Below are 18,018 nucleotides of genomic sequence, written 5' to 3'. Positions count from 1 at the left end.
GTTAAAATTCTAAATTGGGGAAAGGCCAATTTTGATGGTATTAGACAGGAACTTTCAGAAGTTGATTGGGAGAGTCTGTTGGCAGGCAAAGGGACGTCTGGTAAGTGGGAGGCTTTCAAAAGTGTGTTAACCAGAGTTCAGTGTAAGCACATTCCTTATAAAGTGAAGGGCAAGGCTGGTAGAAGTAGGGAACCTTGGATGACTCGGGAGATTGAGGCACTAGTCAAAAATAAGAAGGAGGCATATGACATGCATAGGCAGCTGGGATCAAGTGGATCCCTTGAAGAGTATAGAGATTGCCGGAGTAGAGTTAAGAGAGAAATCAGGAGGGCAAAAAGGGGATATGAGATTGCTTTGGCAGATCAGGCAAAGGTGAATCCAAAGAGCTTCTACAAATACATAAAGGGCAAAAGGGTAACAAGGGAGAGAGTAGGGCCTCTTAAGGATCAACAAGGTCATCTATGTGCGGAACCACAAGAGATGGGTGAGATCCTGAATGAATATTTCACATCGGTATTTACGGTTGAGAAAGGCATGGATGTTAGGGAACTTGGGGAAATAAATAGTGATGTCTTGAGGAGTGTACATATTACAGAGAGGGAGGTGCTGGAAGTCTTAACGCGCATCAAGGTAGATAAATCTCCGGGACCTGATGAAATGTATCCCAGGACGTTATGGGAGGTTAGGGAGGAAATTGCGGGTCCCCTAGCAGAGATATTTGAATCATCCACCGCTACAGGTGAGGTGCCTGAAGATTGGAGGGTAGCAAATGTTGTGCCTTTGTTTAAGAAGGGCGGCAGGGAAAAACCTGGGAACTACAGACCAGTGAGCCTGACATCTGTAGTGGGTAAGTTGTTAGAGGGTATTCTGAGGGACAGAATCTACAGGCATTTGGAGAGGCAGGGACTAATTAGGAACAGTCAGCATGGTTTTGTGAGAGGAAAATCATGTCTCACGAATTTGATTGAGTTTTTTGAAGGGGTAACCAAGAAGATAGATGAGGGCTGTGCAGTAGACGTGGTCTACATGGACTTCAGCAAAGCATTTGACAAGGTACCGCATGGTAGGTTGTTACATAAGGTTAAATCTCATGGGATCCAAGGTGAGGTAGCCAATTGGATACAAAATTGGCTTGACGACAGAAGACAGAGGGTGGTTGTCGAGGGTTGTTTTTCAAACTGGATGCCTGTGTCCAGCGGTGTGCCTCAGGGATCGGTGCTGGGTCCGCTGTTATTTGTTATTTATATTAATGATTTGGATGAGAATTTAGGAGGCATGGTTAGTAAGTTTGCAGATGACACCAAGATTGGTGGCATTGTGGACAGTGAAGAAGGTTATCTAGGATTGCAACGGGATCTTGATAAATTGGGCCAGTGGGCCGATGAATGGCAGATGGAGTTTAATTTAGATAAATGTGAGGTGATGCATTTTGGTAGATCGAATCGGGCCAGGACCTACTCCGTTAATGGTAGGGCGTTGGGGAGAGTTATAGAACAAAGAGATCTAGGAGTACAGATTCATAGCTCCTTGAAAGTGGAGTCACAGGTGGATAGGGTGGTGAAGAAGGCATTCAGCATGCTTGGTTTCATTGGTCAGAACATTGAATGCAGGAGTTGGGATGTCTTGTTGAAGTTGTACAGGGCATTGGTGAGGCCACACTTGGAGTACTGTGTACAGTTCTGGTCACCCTATTATAGAAAGGATATTATTAAACTAGAAAGAGTGCAGAAAAGATTTACTAGGATGCTACCGGGACTTGATGGTTTGACTTACAGGGAGAGGTTAGACAGACTGGGACTTTATTCCCTGGAGAGTAGGAGGTTAAGGGGTGATCTTATAGAAGTCTATAAAATAATGAGGGGCATAGATAAGGTCGATAGTCAAAATCTTTTCCCAAAGGTAGGGGAGTCTATAACGAGGGGGCACAGATTTAAGGTGAGAGGGGAGAGATACAAAAGGATCCAGAGGGGCAATTTTTTCACTCAAAGGGTGGTGAGTGTCTGGAACGAGCTGCCAGAGGCAGTAGTAGAGGCGGGTACAATTTTGTCTTTTAAAAAGCATTTGGACAGTTACATGGGGAAGATGGGTATCGAGGGATATGGGCCAAGTGCAGGCAATTGGGACTAGCTTAGTGGTATAAACTGGGCGACATGGACATGTTGGGCCGAAGGGCCTGTTTCCATGTTGTAACTTCTATGATTCTATGATTCTAATAGTCAATTGGAAATATACCTGAAAAGAAAAAAATGCAGAATTATGGGGACAGTGAAGAGCGGGCTTACAGGATTGTTCATTCAGAGAGCTGGCAGGTGCACGATGGGCCGAAGTGCCTCATTCTGTGCTTCCGGAATCTATGATTCGATGATTCAGTGTTCCTGAGACGCGATGATTTTATGATTCAAAAATACTGTGATTCCCTAATTCTGTGATTCTCTCATTTTATGATTCTGTTCGTTTGTGATACTATGATCCATTGACTCTCTGATTCCATAATACTGTGATTCTATGATTATTTGTGACACACGGGCGCCTTTGTTCTAAGAGTTTACTATAATTTGCTTGTCTTCCGATGAATTGCAGTTAAATTAATGACGATCATTGTCCTGTCTCGTGGAAAGTGCGGACTCTCCAAATGTGTCACTCGCTACCTGGCAGCCATGGCAGCGGCGGATCTACTGGTCGTTATCACTGATCTGATATTGAGGCAGATCCCCATTACTTATCGTTCACATTTCACTTTTCTATACCACATTCCCGTGGTGTGTATCTTTAAACTCTCTGTCTCCCTGTGCAGGCATTTAAAGTGTATTGCAGGATGTTGTGAGTATCTCTGTATCTTGAAACGCCCTATCTCACTGCCCTGGTATTTAAAGTTGATTGGAGGACCGTGTGAGTGTCTCTGTATCTTCAAACTCTCTGTCTCACTGTGCAGGTATTTCAAGTGAATTGGAGGATGGTGTTACTGTCTCTGTATCATTAAACTCTCTGTCTCACTGTGCAAGTATTTGAAGTGTATAAGAGGACAGTATGAGTGCCTCTGTGTCATTAAACTCTCTTTCTCAATGTGCAGATATTTCAAGTGTATTGGAGGACGTGGTGACTGTCTCTGTATCTTTAAACTCTCTCTTTCACTGTGCAGGTATTTCAAGTGTATTGGAGGAAGGGGTGACTATCTCTGTATCTTGAAACTCTCTCTTTCACTGTGTAGGTATTTCAAGTGTATTGGAGGACAGGGTGACTGTCTCTGTATCTTTAAACTCTCTGTCTCGCTGTGCAGATATTTAAAGTGTTTTGGAGGACCGTGTGAGTGTCTCTGTATTTTTTCAACGCCCTGACTCACTGTGCAGGTATTTAAAGTGTATTGGAGAATGATGTATGAGTGTGTGCATCATTAAAGACACTGTCTCACTGCCCTGGTATTTAAAATGTGTTTGAGGATGTTTTGGTTGTCATTGTATCTTTAAACGCTCTGTTTCACTGTGCAGGTATTTCAAGTGTATTGGAGGATGATGTGATTGTCCCTGTATGTTTGACATCACTGTCTATATGTGTAGGTATTTCAAGTGTATTGGAGGATGATGTGTGATTGTGCGTATCTTTAATTGCCCTGTCTCACTGCCATGGTATTTAAAGTGTATTGGAGAACTGTGTGAGTGTCTCTGTAGCATTAAATTCTGTGTCTCACTGTGCAGGTGTTCCGAATGTATTGTAAGACGGTGTGTGAGTGTCTCTGTACCTTTAAACTCGCTGTCTCACAGTGAAGATAGTTGAAGTGAATTGTAGAATGATGTGTGATTGGGTGTATCTTTAAACTCTCTGTCTCACTGTACAGGTATTTAAAGCGTATTGGAGGATGAAGTGTGATTGTGTGAATCTTTAAACATTCTGTATCAATGTACATTTATTTGAAGTGTATTGGAGGATGATGTGTAATTGTGTGTATCTTTTAACTCTCTGTCGCACTGTGAAGATAATAACAGTGTTTTTTTGAGGACGGTGTGAGTGCCTCTGTATGTTTGAACTCTCTGTCACACTGTTCAGGTATTTAAAGTGTATTGGAGGATGATGTGAGTGTCCCTGAATGTTTGACCTCTCTGTCTCAATGTGCAGGTATTTCAGTGTGTATCGGAGGATGATGTGAAAATGTATGTATCTTTATAATCTCTGTCTCACTGTGCAGGTATTTATAGCGTGTTGGAGGATGATGTGTGATTGTGCGTATCTTTAATGGCCCCACCTCACTGCCATGGTATTTAAAGTGTATTGGAGGACTGTGTGAGTGTCTCTGCAGCATTAAACTCTCTGTTTCACTGTGCAGAGAGTTGAAGTGAATTGTAGAATGATGTGTGATTGTGTGTATCTTTAAACTCTCTGTCTCACTTTGCAGGTATTTAAAGTGTATTGGAGGATGATGGTGTGAGTGTCTCTGTACCTTTAAACTCTCTGTCTCACTGTTCAGGCATTTAATGTGTATTGTGTCTATCTTTAAACTCTCTGTCTCACTGTGCAGGTAGTTCAAGTGTATTGGATGATGAAGTGTGATTGTTTGTATCTTTAAAGGCACTGTCTCACTGCCGTGATTTTTAAAGTGTATTGAAGGACTCTGTGAGTGTCTCTGTTGCATTAAACTCTCTTTCTCACTGTGCGGATATTCAAAATGTATTGTAAGATGGCATGTGAGTGTCTCTGTCTCTTCAAACTCTCTGTCTCACTGTGCAGATATTTAAATTGCATTGGAGGATGATGTGGCTTGAGAGTTGGTGTACGAGGGAGGGGTTTTATTTCGTGAGTCACTGGGACCGATTCTGGGAAAGGCGGGGCCTGTAGAAGCTGGACGGGTTGCACCCAAGCAGAACCGGGACCAATATCCTCGCGGCGGCATTTGCTAGTTGTGTTGGGGAGGGTTTAAACTAGTATGGCAAAAGGTTTGGGAACCAAAGGGCAGGTACAGATAGGAGAAATTCAGACCAGGAGAAGGGAAATCGAAAAGCAGTTCGTGACGTTTTTTTTAGCGACACGGAAAGGCAAAAGAAGCAATGGTTAAATAGTGTTCAGCACAGGTATTTGACGGGGTTACAGGGTATATACTTCAATGCAAGGAGTATTACAAACAAAGCTGATGAGCTAATGGCACAGATAAGCACATGGCAGCATTGTATCTTTGCTATAACGGAAACTTGGCTTAAAGAGGGTGATAATTGGAAGCTCAATATCCCTGGATATAGAGTTTTTCAGGCAGGATAGAGTGGGTGATAAAAATGGAGGGGTGGGTTTACAATATTGGTTAATGAATCAATTCCAGTTGTGAGAAGTGATGATATGCTAAATGGATCATCAATCCATGCCATGTGGGTTGAGCTAAGAAATCAAGAAGTTGCAGTCACCCTCCCAGGAGTGTACTATAGACCCACCAATAGCGAAAGGGAGGTGGAAGAACAAATATGTAAGCAAATTTCTAATAAGAGGGCAATAATAGTAGGGGACTTCAACTACCTAACATCAACTGGAATTCAAAGAGTGTGAGGGGCACAGAGGGCCCAAAATTCATAATCGGTGTCGAGGAATATTTTTTAGCCAGTACGTGACAAGCCCAACAAGATGGGATGCAATTCTAGATTTAGTCCTGGGAAATGAAGATGGGCAAGTGGGTGAAGTGACAGTGTGTGACCATATTGGGGAACGTTACCACAATTCAGTTCGTTTTAGCATTATTATGGAAAGGGGCAGAGTTAAATCAGGAGTAAACGTTTTAAATTGTGGGAAGGCAAATTTACAGAACTAAGGTGATTTGGCAGAAGTGGACTGGGCACAATTACTTGAGTTGTAATCAGTGGCAAGCCAGTGGGAGGCACTAAATGCGAAATTCTACGGGTACAATGCAGGCATGTCCCCTCAAACAAAAATTGTGGCACTGCCAAATTTAGAGCCACCTGGGTGTCTTGAAGTATACAGGGCAAGATAAAGCAGAAATGCATGGTTTAATCAGGGATAGTCAGCATGGGTTTGTTCAGGGAAATTCATGTCTTCCAAATCTGCTTGAATTCTTTGAGGAAGTGACAAGGAGGATTGATGAGAGCAGTGCAGTGGATGTTGTCTCCATGGATTTTAGTAAGGCATTTGACAAGGTCCCACATGGCAGACTGGTCAGAAAGGAAAAGAGCCCATGGGATACAGGGAAATGTGGCGAATTGGATCCAAAATTGGCTCCGTAACAGGAAGCAAAAGGTAAAATTCGATGGATGTCTTTGCGAATGGAAATCCGTTTCCAGTGGTGTGCCACAGTGCTCAGTGTTTGGTCCCTTGCTGATTGTGGTATATATTAATGATTTAGACTTGAATGTAGGGGGCATGATTGGAAAATTTGCAGATGACACAAAAATTGGCCGTGCAGTTGGTCGTGAAGAGGATAACTGTAGACTCCAATATGATATCAATGAGTTGGTGGAGCGGGCAGAAAAGTGGCAAATGGAGTTCAACCCGGAGAAGTGTGAGGGAATGCACTTAGGGAGGACAAACAGTAAAAGGGAACACGCTGTAAAAGGGAATATATTGAGAGAGGTAGAGAAAGTGAGAGACCTTGGAGTGCATGTGCACAGGTCCCTGAAGGTGGCAGAATAGGTAAATAAGGTTGTGAAAAGGCATACGGAATGCGCTCCATTATTAGCCGAGGTATAGAATACAAAAGCAGGGTTGTAATGATGGAACTGTATAAAACGCTGGTAAGGCCACAGCTGGAGTATTGTGCGCAGTTCTGGTCACCACATGACAGGAAGGACGTAATTGCTCTGGAGAGAGTGCAGAGAAGATTTACAGGAATGTTGCCAGGGCTTGAAAATTGCAGCTACGAGGAGAGATTCGATAGGCTGGAATTGTTTTTCCTGGAGCAGAGGAGGCTGAGGGGAGACTTGATTGAGGCGTACAAAGTTATGAAGGACCAAAATAGAGTTGACAGGACGTACCTGTTTCCACCAGCGGAGAGTTCAAGAACTGGAGGTCATAGATTTAAGCTGATTGGCGGAAGGATTGGAGGGGACCTGAGGAAAATCTATTTTACCCAGAGGGTGGTGGGTGCATGGAATTCGCTGTCCGAATTGGTGGTCGAGGCAGGGACCCTCAACTCTTCAAAAATATCTGGACATGCACCTAAAGTGCTGTCAGCTGCAGGGCGAAGGAACGGATGCTGGAAGGAGGAATGAAAATGGGCATCTGGTTGTTCTTTGAGCCCTCACGGACACGATGGGCCGAATGGCCACCTTCTGTGCTGTATTTTTCTATGGTTCTATGGTTCTATGGAAATGACGGAAGGAGGGTGGGTCGCTGAAGAATTTGGGAACGGTGGGTTGGGTGTAATACACTTTCACTTTGGCCGATGTTGTCTTATTGTGCGGAGTGGACGGATGGAGGAGATCTGTTCACCTCAGACAGCTGGAACAGCCCAGGCTCAGTACTCCACAGGATGGGTTTTGCAGCAAAACTTCGGCCATCAATGGGGGTTTTGATTAAATATGATTCACGCTCCCTTTTTAGGCCTTGTTGTGTCTTATTTCCTCCCCCTACCCCTCTTCAAACTCTTCCTAGTTCTTTTCTTTTCAATGCTAAGCAAAAAAGTCCAAGAGAAGATACAGAATATTGCCCAAAACGCAGACCTCTTCTTCCACTTCCTGTGATGTGTATATAGATACATCCACCCCCATGCAATCGAGGTTGGGATGAATCAGAATGAGTCAAGTAAATCTAATTCCTTCCAGGTGGATGTATTTTTCCTTCGTCCTTTCCCTTCCCTCTCCTCCAATCTTGAGAGCAAAAAGCCCACTCTCCTTAAACCCATCTCTTTGACCGAGCTTTTGGTCACCTCTCCTAACATCTCCTTCCTTGGCTTATCTTTTCCCTCGCCCCACCCTGAAGCCCCTCAGGATGTTTTTTTTCCACATTTAAGGCGTTATATAATACAAGTTGTTGTTGCTGTTATAATAACTAGGCCTGAATGGCTGCACACAGTATTTGGGCAGGTGGTGGCAACAGAATCTGGTTGAATTTTGACTGATATCTACGTGTCAAGGTGCCTTTCACCCTTTTAATGACAACATCCCTGCTCTGGCCAACTGTTTAACATTTCAACTCACACGCTAAATCTCAAGAAATACTTAATATTAAAAATGGTCCTGGGAAATTCGGAGTTGCTTCAGTCCTCTAATATTAATAGAATATAGTTCATCGATTTAAATATAGTTCTAAAATATTACTTGGCCTCCTCCTCAGCTTTCTTCCATACTCGAATTTATCTATTTATCTCTTTAATCTTGTTTTTAATTGTGTCTGTTCCATCCATTTTAGGCCACATTCCTTTCAATCTCTCCCGAGCTGGTTGCTTCAGTTGAGCAATCAATGAGCTGATTGGCAGCTTTCTAAAAGAGCTGAGATTGGTGTGGATGTTTTCTTTGATTGATATCAGAATGGGTTGCCGTGTGGATAGAGCGCTCGCAGAACTGCGAGGGTAAAGAAGGGTTATTCCAGGGAAGGAGAGTTGTGCAGGATGTGTAAAGCTGATATAAGCCGAGAATAAGTACTGGGAAAATTTGCTCAATTTCGGTTTGGGTGTTGAAGAAAAAAGTTTCAGGCCTCTTACTCCCCCCTCAAAATAATACCATTGAGATTAGGTGTTGGAGCAACTTCAATGCTTTTGTATTAATAAAGCCCATATTAATATGGCAAAGTTCCATATGCTTTTTTAACAGACTTCTCAACTTGTCCTTCCACCTTCAAAGATTGGTCTACATACTGCTCCAGGTATCTCTGTTCCTGCACCAACATTAAAATTGACCCATTTCGTTGATATTGCCTCTCCTCATTGCCCCGACCAAAAGTCATCACTTCACACTTCTCTATGTCAAATTTCAGCTGGGATCTGTCTGCCCATTTCCCCAGTCTGTCGATGTCTTCCTGAATCTGTTACGATCCTCGATATAATTTACTATATTTCCGAGTTTCGTATTCTGCAAACTTTGAACAGTTTCGTAAAATAGAAGTGCATGGGATTAAAGGGACGTGGTTACTTTAGCACATTATTGGCTGATGGATAGGGTGCAGAGAGTAACATTGAACGGATGTTGATCTGACTGGAGAGAAGCAGTGGGGTCCCCCAAGTATCGGTATTGGGAAAATTGCTTTCCTTGTCATATGGAAATAACTTGCACTTGTGTTTCAGTCGTACAATTCCCAAGTCTGCGGGTAATACAAAACTTGGCAACGTAGTAAATGGTGTGGACGATAGTAGCAGACATCATGTGGACACAGACAGACTGGTGAAATGGGCAGACACATGGCAGATGCAATGTAATGAGTGTGAAGTGATGCACTTTGGGATTATTTTGAGGCGGGAGCAAGAGCAGCGGGACCGGGAGGGGAGGGGAATTCCAAATCTTTGAATGTGGGAGGCAAGTTGAAAAGGCAGTTCAGAAAGCGTATGGGATTTTTGGCTTTGTCACTAGAGGTATACAGTAAAAAACAAGGAAGTCAAGCTCAACATTTATAAATCACTGGTTAGGCCTCTGTTGGAGTTTTGTGTCCAATTCTGGGCACCTCACTTTAGGAACGATGTCAAGGCCTTGGAGAGAGTACAGAGGAGTACAGAGTAGAGAAGCTGGGGTTGTTCTCCTTAGAGCAGAGAAGGTTAAAGGGGAGACAAAACAAAGGCATTCAATATGATGAAGGGTCTAGATAGAGCAAGTAGGTAGGAGCTGTTTCCTGTGGCAAGTGGGTCAGTAACAAAAGGTCACAGATTTCAAATAATTGGCAAAAGAACGAGAGGAGAAATGAGGAGAATTTTGTCACCAGCTGAAAGGGCGTTGGAAACTGGTGCCGGAGGATGTTTGAAAAGGCAATCGGACATGTAGTCGAAGCCAACTAAATTGCTGGGTTCGGTTGTGGGACTAAATTAGACGGCTCTTTCAATGAACAGGCACAGGCACGAACACGCTGAATGGCCCACAGCTCTGCTGTTAGAATCTGAGATTCCATTATTGTCTGATCACCAAGACAGCCGCCCCATTAACACACTGATCACCGACACCGACAATCCCAGGTTCTCCTCCACCTCATGCCCCATTAACACACTGATTCCTGACACCTGAAGTCCTGATCTCTCCACGACCACCGCCCCCCACCCCCCACAAGCCCCGTTAACATATTGATCACAGTATGTAAAAATGAAAAGATTCGTGAAGACAAATGTAGATCCCTTACAGTCAGAAACAGGAGAATTTATATTGGGGAGCAAGGAAATGGCAGAGTAATTAAGCATATACTTTCGTTCTGTCTTCACGGAAGAGGACACCAATAACTTCCCAGAAATGCTAGGGAACCAAGGGACTGGTGAAAAGAAGGAATTAAAGGAAATTAGTATTCTTTTTTAAAAATAGTGCTGGTGAAATTAATGGGACTGAAAGCAGACAAATCCCCATGGCCTGATAACCTGCGTCCCAGAGTACGAAAAGAATTAGCCATGGAAATAATGAATGCATTAGTTGTCATCTTCCAAAATTCTATAGATTATGGAACAGTTCCTGCGGATTGGAGGGTGGCAAATTTAACCCCACTATTTAAAAAAGGAGGGAGAGAGAAAACAGGGAAGTACAGACCGGTGAATCTAACGTCAGTAGCAGGGAAAATGCTGCAGTCTGTAAAAAAGGATGTGATAACAGCACAGTTAAAAAATGTTAACGGGATTAGACGAAGTCAACATAGATTTATGAAAGGGAATTCACGATAGACAAAACTACTGGAGTTTTTTGAGGTAGAACAGAAAAGAGAGAACCAATGAATGTGCTTTATTTGGATTTTCAGAAGGCCTTTGATAAAGTCCGAAATAAGAGATCAGTGTCCAAAATTAAAGCACATGGGATTGGTGGTAATATACTGGCATGGATTGATAATTGGTTAACAGACAGGAAGCAGTGAGCATGAATATATGGGTCTTTTTCGGGGTGGCAGGCAGTGACTAATGGGGTACCGCAGGAATCAGTGCTTGGACCACAGTTATTCTCAATATATATCAATGATTTGGACGAGGGAATATTTCCAAGTTTGCTAACGACACAAAACTAGGTGGGATCGTGAGTTGTGAGGAGGATGCAAAGAGGCTTCCAGGCGATTTAGGCAAGTTGATTGAGTGGGCAAATGCATGGCAGATGCAGTATAATGTGGATAAATGTGAAGGAAGTAAAAACAGAAAGGCAGAGTATTATTGAAATGGTGATAGATTGGGAAATATTGATGTACAAAGGGACCTGGGTGTCCTTGTACAACAGTCACTGAGAGCAAACATGCAGTTTCAGCAAGCGGTTCGGAAGGCAAATGGGATGTTGGCCTTCATTGCAAAAGGATTTGAGTTCAGGAGCGAGGATGTCTTACTGCAGTTATACCGGGCCTTGGTGAGACCACACCTGGAGTATAGTGTGCAGTTTTGTTCTCCTTACCTAAGAAAGTATACACTTGCCAGAGAGGGGGTTCAGCGAAGGTTCACCAGACTGATGACTGGGATGGCAGGGCTGTCGAATGAGGAGAGAATGAGTCGACTTGGCTTGTATTCATTCGAGTTCAGAAGAATGAGAGGGGATCTCATTGAAACATATAAAATTCTGAGAGGGCTAGACAGACTGGATGCAGGGAGGATGTTTCCCCTTGCTGGTGGGTCCTGAACTAGGGGTCACAGTCTCAGGATACGGGGTTGGACATTTAGGACTGAGATGAGGAGACATTTCTTCAATGTGAGGGTGGTGAACCTGTGGAGTTATCAACCGCAGAAGGTTGTTGAGGCCAATTCACTGAATAGATTTAAGAAGGAGCTAAATAGATTTCTGGACAGAAAAGGCATCAAGGGGGACGGAGAGAGAGAGTGGGAAAATGGTATTGAAATAGATATTCAGATCAGCCATTATTATATTGAATGGCGGAGCAGGCTCGAAGTGCCGAAAGGCCTTCACCTGCTCCTGTTTTCTCTGTTTCTATGTTTCTCCCGCCCCATTCACACACTGATCACCGGGACCTACAGTCCCGGGATCTCGTGTATTTCCCGCCCCATTAACAGACTGACCACCGGCACCAACAGTACCGGGGTCTCCTCTACCTCTCACCCCATTAACACATTGATCACCGACAAATACAGTCGTGGAATCTCCTCGACCTCCCGCCCATTCACACTCTGGTCACCGTCAGCGTGTGTTGCTGTTTACTTAATTACCTTTTAATTAATCCCATATGGACAAACATTTTTTGCGATAGATGACCACATGTTATTTTACAACTTGTCCTTGCATGTGACACACACTTTGACAAGATCTGTACAATGAGTCTATCAATAGCCTCAGGATACAAACGTTTCAGCACTTACATTGTTGGCTTTTATTGCTAGGGGGATAGAATATAAAAACAGGGAGGTATTGCTGCAGTTATATAAGGTATTGGTGAGACCGCACCTGGAATACTGCATACATTTGTGGTCTCCTTACTTAAGAAAAGACATACTTGCTCTCGAGGCAGTACAACGAAGGTTCACTCGGTCAATCCCGGGGATGAGGGGGCGGACATATGAGGAGAGGTTGAGTAGATTGGGACTCTACTCATTGGAGTTCAGAAGAATGGGAGGCGATCTTATTGAAACATTTCAAATTGTGAAGGGGCTTGATCGGGTGGATGCGGTAAGGATGTTCCCAAGGATGGGTGAAACTAGTGCGAGGGGGCATAATCTTAGCTCTTTCAAAACTGCGATGAGGAGAAACTTCTTCACTCAGAGAATAGTAGATCTGTGGAATTTGCTGCCCCAGGAAGCTGTGGAAGCTACATCATTACATAAATTTAAAACAGAAATCGACAGTTTCCTGGAAGTAAAGGGAATTAGGGGTTACGGGGAGCGGGCACGAAATTGGACATGAATTTAGATTTGAGGTTAGGATCAGATCAACCATGATTTTATTGAATGGCGGAGCAGGCTCGAGGCGCCGATTGGCCTACTCCTGCTCCTATTTCTTATGTACTTATGTTCTTATGTACATAAATACCCAGTGTTTGCAGCACCGCAGCCTGTCGGAATGACACAGATCTCACTCTGCAGTCTTCAGATCTTCGCACTATTTAATTAATTTAACAATTGCAGTAAAGGGATATTTCACCACGTTCTTCAATTGCTCTCTGAATTTCGCCTGGGTCACGGCATAAATACAGGTGTTTGTGCAGCAACTCAGGAGCTGGAGCATAAATCCCACTTCTTGAAAAAGTGGATGTAGAATTACAGACGTTCGCGCCAAATACAACAATCGTCGATTGATAGAATATAACATAAACACCACCCACAACACGATAAAGTTTCCTGATATAACAAACAGTAAAATCATTGATTTCCTGCGACTCTCCATCTCTGGGTCTCTGGGACCGTCCCCACTGTTGTGACCCCGGAGTCTCCTGCGGGCTCTGCTGGCCACTAAAATGTGTCTGACTGTTAAAACATTGAGGAACAGAATCAGAATAAATGGGACACACGGGTTGAGGATATAATGAAGGAGTTCGATTACTGCCCATATCGGTGACGTTGAAACACCCGTTACATCAATACAAAACCAAGGGTTATTGGAAAGCAAATATCGACCTTCGAACATAAAGTACCAGAAAATATTCTTTGAACAGCTCAGCACACTCACTGTTCCCAGAACCACATTTGCCGTTTTCTCGGTGCAATATTTAGTTTTCAGCTTCTGGCAACAAATGGCCACAAATCGATCAAAGGTAAAAGTGACGGTGAACCAGACAGAACAGTCCGTGACTGCATAAAGCAGGGCGGCGTGGATATTACACACGGGAAAGTGACGTAGAAATGCGAACAGTTTACGATAAATAATGGGAATCTGCCTCAATATCAGATCGATGATAACGACCAGTAGATCCGCCGCTGCCATGGACACCAGGTAGCGAGTGACACATTTGGAGAGACCGCATTTTCCACGAGATAGGATCACCATTGTCAATAAATTAACTGTAATAAGGGAAATAAAGATGGAAATTTTAGATCAAGTTGGGACCCTCTGTAAACAATAATAACATCTCTGGAACCACCTATAAATACTAGTACAGTCTCTGGATCCCCTGTAAATATTAGTGCAGTCTCCGGATCCCCTGTAAATATTAGTACAGTCTCTGGATCCCATATAATTAATAGTACAGTCTCTAGATGCGCTGTAAATAATAGTACAGCCCGTGGATCCGCTGTAAATATTACTACAATCTCTGGATCCCCTGCAACTATTATCAGTCTCTGGATCCCCTGTAGCTGTTAGCACCATCGCTGGAACCCCTGAAAATATTAGTACCATCTCTGGAACCACTGTAAATATTGGTACCGTCTTTGGATCCTCTGTAAATATTAGTACCGACTCTGAATCCCATGTAATTATTTGTACAGTCTCCGGATTGTCCGAAATAATAGTATGGGTTGTGGAGCCCTTGTAAACATTTGTCCCATCTCAGGACGCCTGTAAATATTAGTGACATCTCTAGCACACTTTAAATATTAGTACCGTCTCGGGAACACTTGTAAAAAAAAGTACAGCCTAAAAAAACACGTGTTAATATTAGCACCGTCTCTGGGTCACGTGTACATATTAGCCGCGTCTCTGAAACATGTGTAAATATTAGCCCCGTCTCTGGACCACGTGTAAATATTAGCACCGTCTCTGAAACATGTGTAAATATTAGCCGCGTCTCTGAAATATGTGTAAATATTAGCACCGTCTCTCAAATATGTGTAAATATTAGCCCCATCTCTGAAACATGTGTAAATATTAGCACCGTCTCTGGAACATGTGTAATATTAGCCCCGTCTCTGGAACATGTGTAAATATTAGCCCCGTCTCTGAAACATGTGTAAATATTAGCACCGTCTCTGGAACATGTGTAAATAGTAGCACCGTCTCTGGAACATGTGTAAATATTAGCCCCGTCTCTGGAACATGTGTAAATATTAGCACCGTCTCTGGAACATGTGTAATTATTAGTACTGTCTCGGGAACATGTGAAAATATTAGTACCTCCTCTGAATCCCTTGTAAACATTAATACAGTCTCTGGAATTTCTGTAATTTTAGTATAGTCTCTGGGACCCATGTAAATATTTGAACATTCTCTGGATCCCATGTAAATATTAGTACAGTCTCTGGATCTTCTGTAATTATTAGTACAGTCTCTGGATCCCATGTAAATATAAGTACAGCCTCTGGATCCCTTGTATTTATTAGTACAGTCTTTGGGTCGCCTGTAAATATTACTACAGTCTCTGGGTCCCCTGTAATTATTAGTACAGTCTTTGGATCCCCTTTCAATATTAGTGCAGTCTCTGGGTCCCCTGTACATATTAATACCAACTCTGGATCCCCTGTAAATGTTAGTACCATCTCCGGATCCTCTCTAACTGATAACACAGTCTATGGTCCAGCTGCAAAATTGGTATAGTCTCTGGATCACCTGGAAAGAATAGTACCACATCTGAATGCTCCATCAGGACTGTTCCCGGACCCCTGTAAATATTGTACCGTCTCTGGACGACTTGTAATTAGTAGCAAATCTAGACCCCTTCCAAATATTAGTACCGTCTCTTGGCCCCCTGTAAATATTAATACCGTCTTGAATAAATGGCAAGTATTGGTACCGAATTTGTGTCCCCTGTAATTATTAGTACCATCGCTGGACCTCCTCAAAATATTAGTACCATCGCTGGAATCCCATGTAAATATTAATACCGTCTCTGGATCCCCTGTAATTATTTGTACAGTCTCTGGACCCCCTGTAAATGTTAATACCACCTCTGGATCCCCACGAAATATTACTACCGTCTCTGAATCCACTGTAAATATTAGTATTGTCTCTGGATCCCCTGTAAATATTACTTTCGTCTCACGAATCCCCTGTTATTAATTGTGCTGTATCTGGATCCCCTGTAAACATTAGTACAGTCTCTGGACCCCCTGTAAATATTAGTAAAGACTTTGGATCCCCGGTAATTCTTAGTACAATCTCTGGATCTCCTGTAAATATTAATACAGTCTCTGGATCCACTGTAAATAGCAGTACAGTCCCTCTACGCCTTGTAAATATTAATACAGTATCTGGATCCCCTTTCAATATTGGCACCGTCTCTGGATCCCCTGTAAATATTGTACAGTCCCTGGATCACCTGTTAATATGTGTATAGTCTCTGGATCCCATGTAAATATTAATACAGTCTCTGGATCCCCTGTAAATATTAGCACTGTCTCTGGGTCCCCTGTAAATATCCATACCGTCTCTGGATCCCTGTAATTATTAGCACAATCTTGGATCCCCTGTAAATATTAGTACAGTCTCTGGATCCCCTATAAGTATTGACAACGTATCTGGATCCCCTGTAAGTAATAATACCATCTCTGCTTCCACTGTAAATATGATCAACGTCATTCCATTCCCTATAAATATTAGCAACACATCTGGAATCTCCTTGTAAATATTTGTACCGTCTCTGGATCCTCTGTAGATATTAGAAACGTCTATGAATCCCCTGTAAATATTAGCACGTTCTCTGGAATCCTTCAAAATATTTGTACCATCTCCGGATCCCCTGTAAATATTAGCAGGTACTCTGGAATCCTTCAAATATTAGTACCATCTCTGGATCGCCTGTAATTATTAGTACTGTCTCTGGACCGCCCTGTAAATATTTGTACCATCACTATATCCCTTGTAAATATTAGTAACATCTCTGAATCCCTTGTGCTTATTAGCACCAACTCCTGATCCCCTTAAATAATAGCACCATCTCAGGAATCCAGTGTAAATATTAAAACTGTCACCGGAACCCTTTAGATTATTAGTGCAGTCTGTGGATCCCGTGTAAATAGTAGTACCATCCCTGGACCCCCCTGTAAATAATGGTACCATTTCTAGATGCCCTGTAAATATTAGTACATTCTCTGGATCCCTCTGTAAATATTAATACCAGCTCTGGATACCCCTGTAAATATTAGTACATTCTCTGGATCCCTCTGTAAATATTAATACCAGCTCTGGATACCCCTGTAAATATTAGTACATTCTCTGGATCTCTCTGTAAATATTAATACCAGCTCTGGATACCCCTGTAAATGTTAGTACAATCTCAGGATCCTCTGTGACTGTTAGCACAGTCTCTGGATCCCCTGAAAATATTAGTACTGCCTCTGGATACCCCTGTAAATATTCGTTCAGTCTCTGGATCCCCCTGTAAATATTAGTACTGTTTCTGGATCCCCCTGTAAAAATTAGTACTATCTCTGGTTCCCCTGTAATTATTAGTTGACTCCCTGGATCATCCTGTAAATATTAGTGCCATCTCTGGATCCACTGTAAATTTTACTATCGTCACTGGACTCACTGCAAATATTAGTAGCATCTCTGGGCTCCCCTGTAAATACTGACACACCCTAAGGGCCCTGTAAAAACATGCTCATGCTAGGGCTCCCTGAACATACAAACTCACTCCCAGGGACCCATTGTAAATTAACCCTCACACCGAGCAAATCCCCGTAAATATTTTCCTATCCATGTTCCCCTGATCGCTATATTTCCCATACCACGTTCATCCTTTAATTATAAAGGCTTACCGGAAACTCGAACAGAAGAGATTATTACACAGGGAATGACAAGAAGAGTAATACAGTGGAACACGGTTTATAGAATTAATAGCTGCATATACAGACTTACCAGGAACACCGACAGCAGCGAGGAGCGGATAGTATATTAATTGTATACTCAGAAGCATAACATGTGTCCGCCCCTCTAATGACATTGAACCATAATATACATGCTGGTATTGAAATACCCAGAATGGACTGTCCCAATCTATTGTTCTAAGATTCCGACCCATTGCTGTAACATTCCAATCTGTTGTTCTAAGATTCCGACCCATTGTTTAACATTCCAATCTATTGTTCCCAGGTTCTGATCTATTCTCTCCCACTCTGTG

General features: G+C 42.8%; 1 protein-coding gene across 1 annotated transcript; it reads right to left on the bottom strand.

The window, feature by feature from the left end:
• Window positions 1-13,124: 13,124 nt before the first annotated feature.
• On the bottom strand, window positions 13,125-17,814 carry LOC137319824 (probable G-protein coupled receptor 139). Its single transcript, XM_067981745.1, has 2 exons — window positions 17,757-17,814; window positions 13,125-14,023 (listed from the first exon to the last, which is right to left on the bottom strand). Exons 1-2 carry the CDS (start codon window positions 17,812-17,814, stop codon window positions 13,125-13,127), a joined length of 957 nt encoding a protein of 318 aa, XP_067837846.1.
• Between the last annotated feature and the right edge of the window lie 204 nt (window positions 17,815-18,018).

The sequence above is a fragment of the Heptranchias perlo genome, unplaced genomic scaffold, assembly GCF_035084215.1.
Source record: "Heptranchias perlo isolate sHepPer1 unplaced genomic scaffold, sHepPer1.hap1 HAP1_SCAFFOLD_90, whole genome shotgun sequence".
In the NCBI taxonomy this organism is placed as follows: domain Eukaryota; kingdom Metazoa; phylum Chordata; class Chondrichthyes; order Hexanchiformes; family Hexanchidae; genus Heptranchias; species Heptranchias perlo.
This window is presented reverse-complemented; position numbering and strand designations above follow the sequence as displayed.

Coding starts and splice junctions, on each gene's coding strand:
- LOC137319824 (XM_067981745.1), bottom strand. CDS start 17,814: ATGCTTCTGAGTATACAATTAATATACTATCCGCTCCTCGCTGCTGTC. Junction 14,024..17,756: donor CGCTGCTGTCGGTGTTCCTG/GTAAGTCTGTAT, acceptor CCCTTATTACAG/TTAATTTATTGACAATGGTG.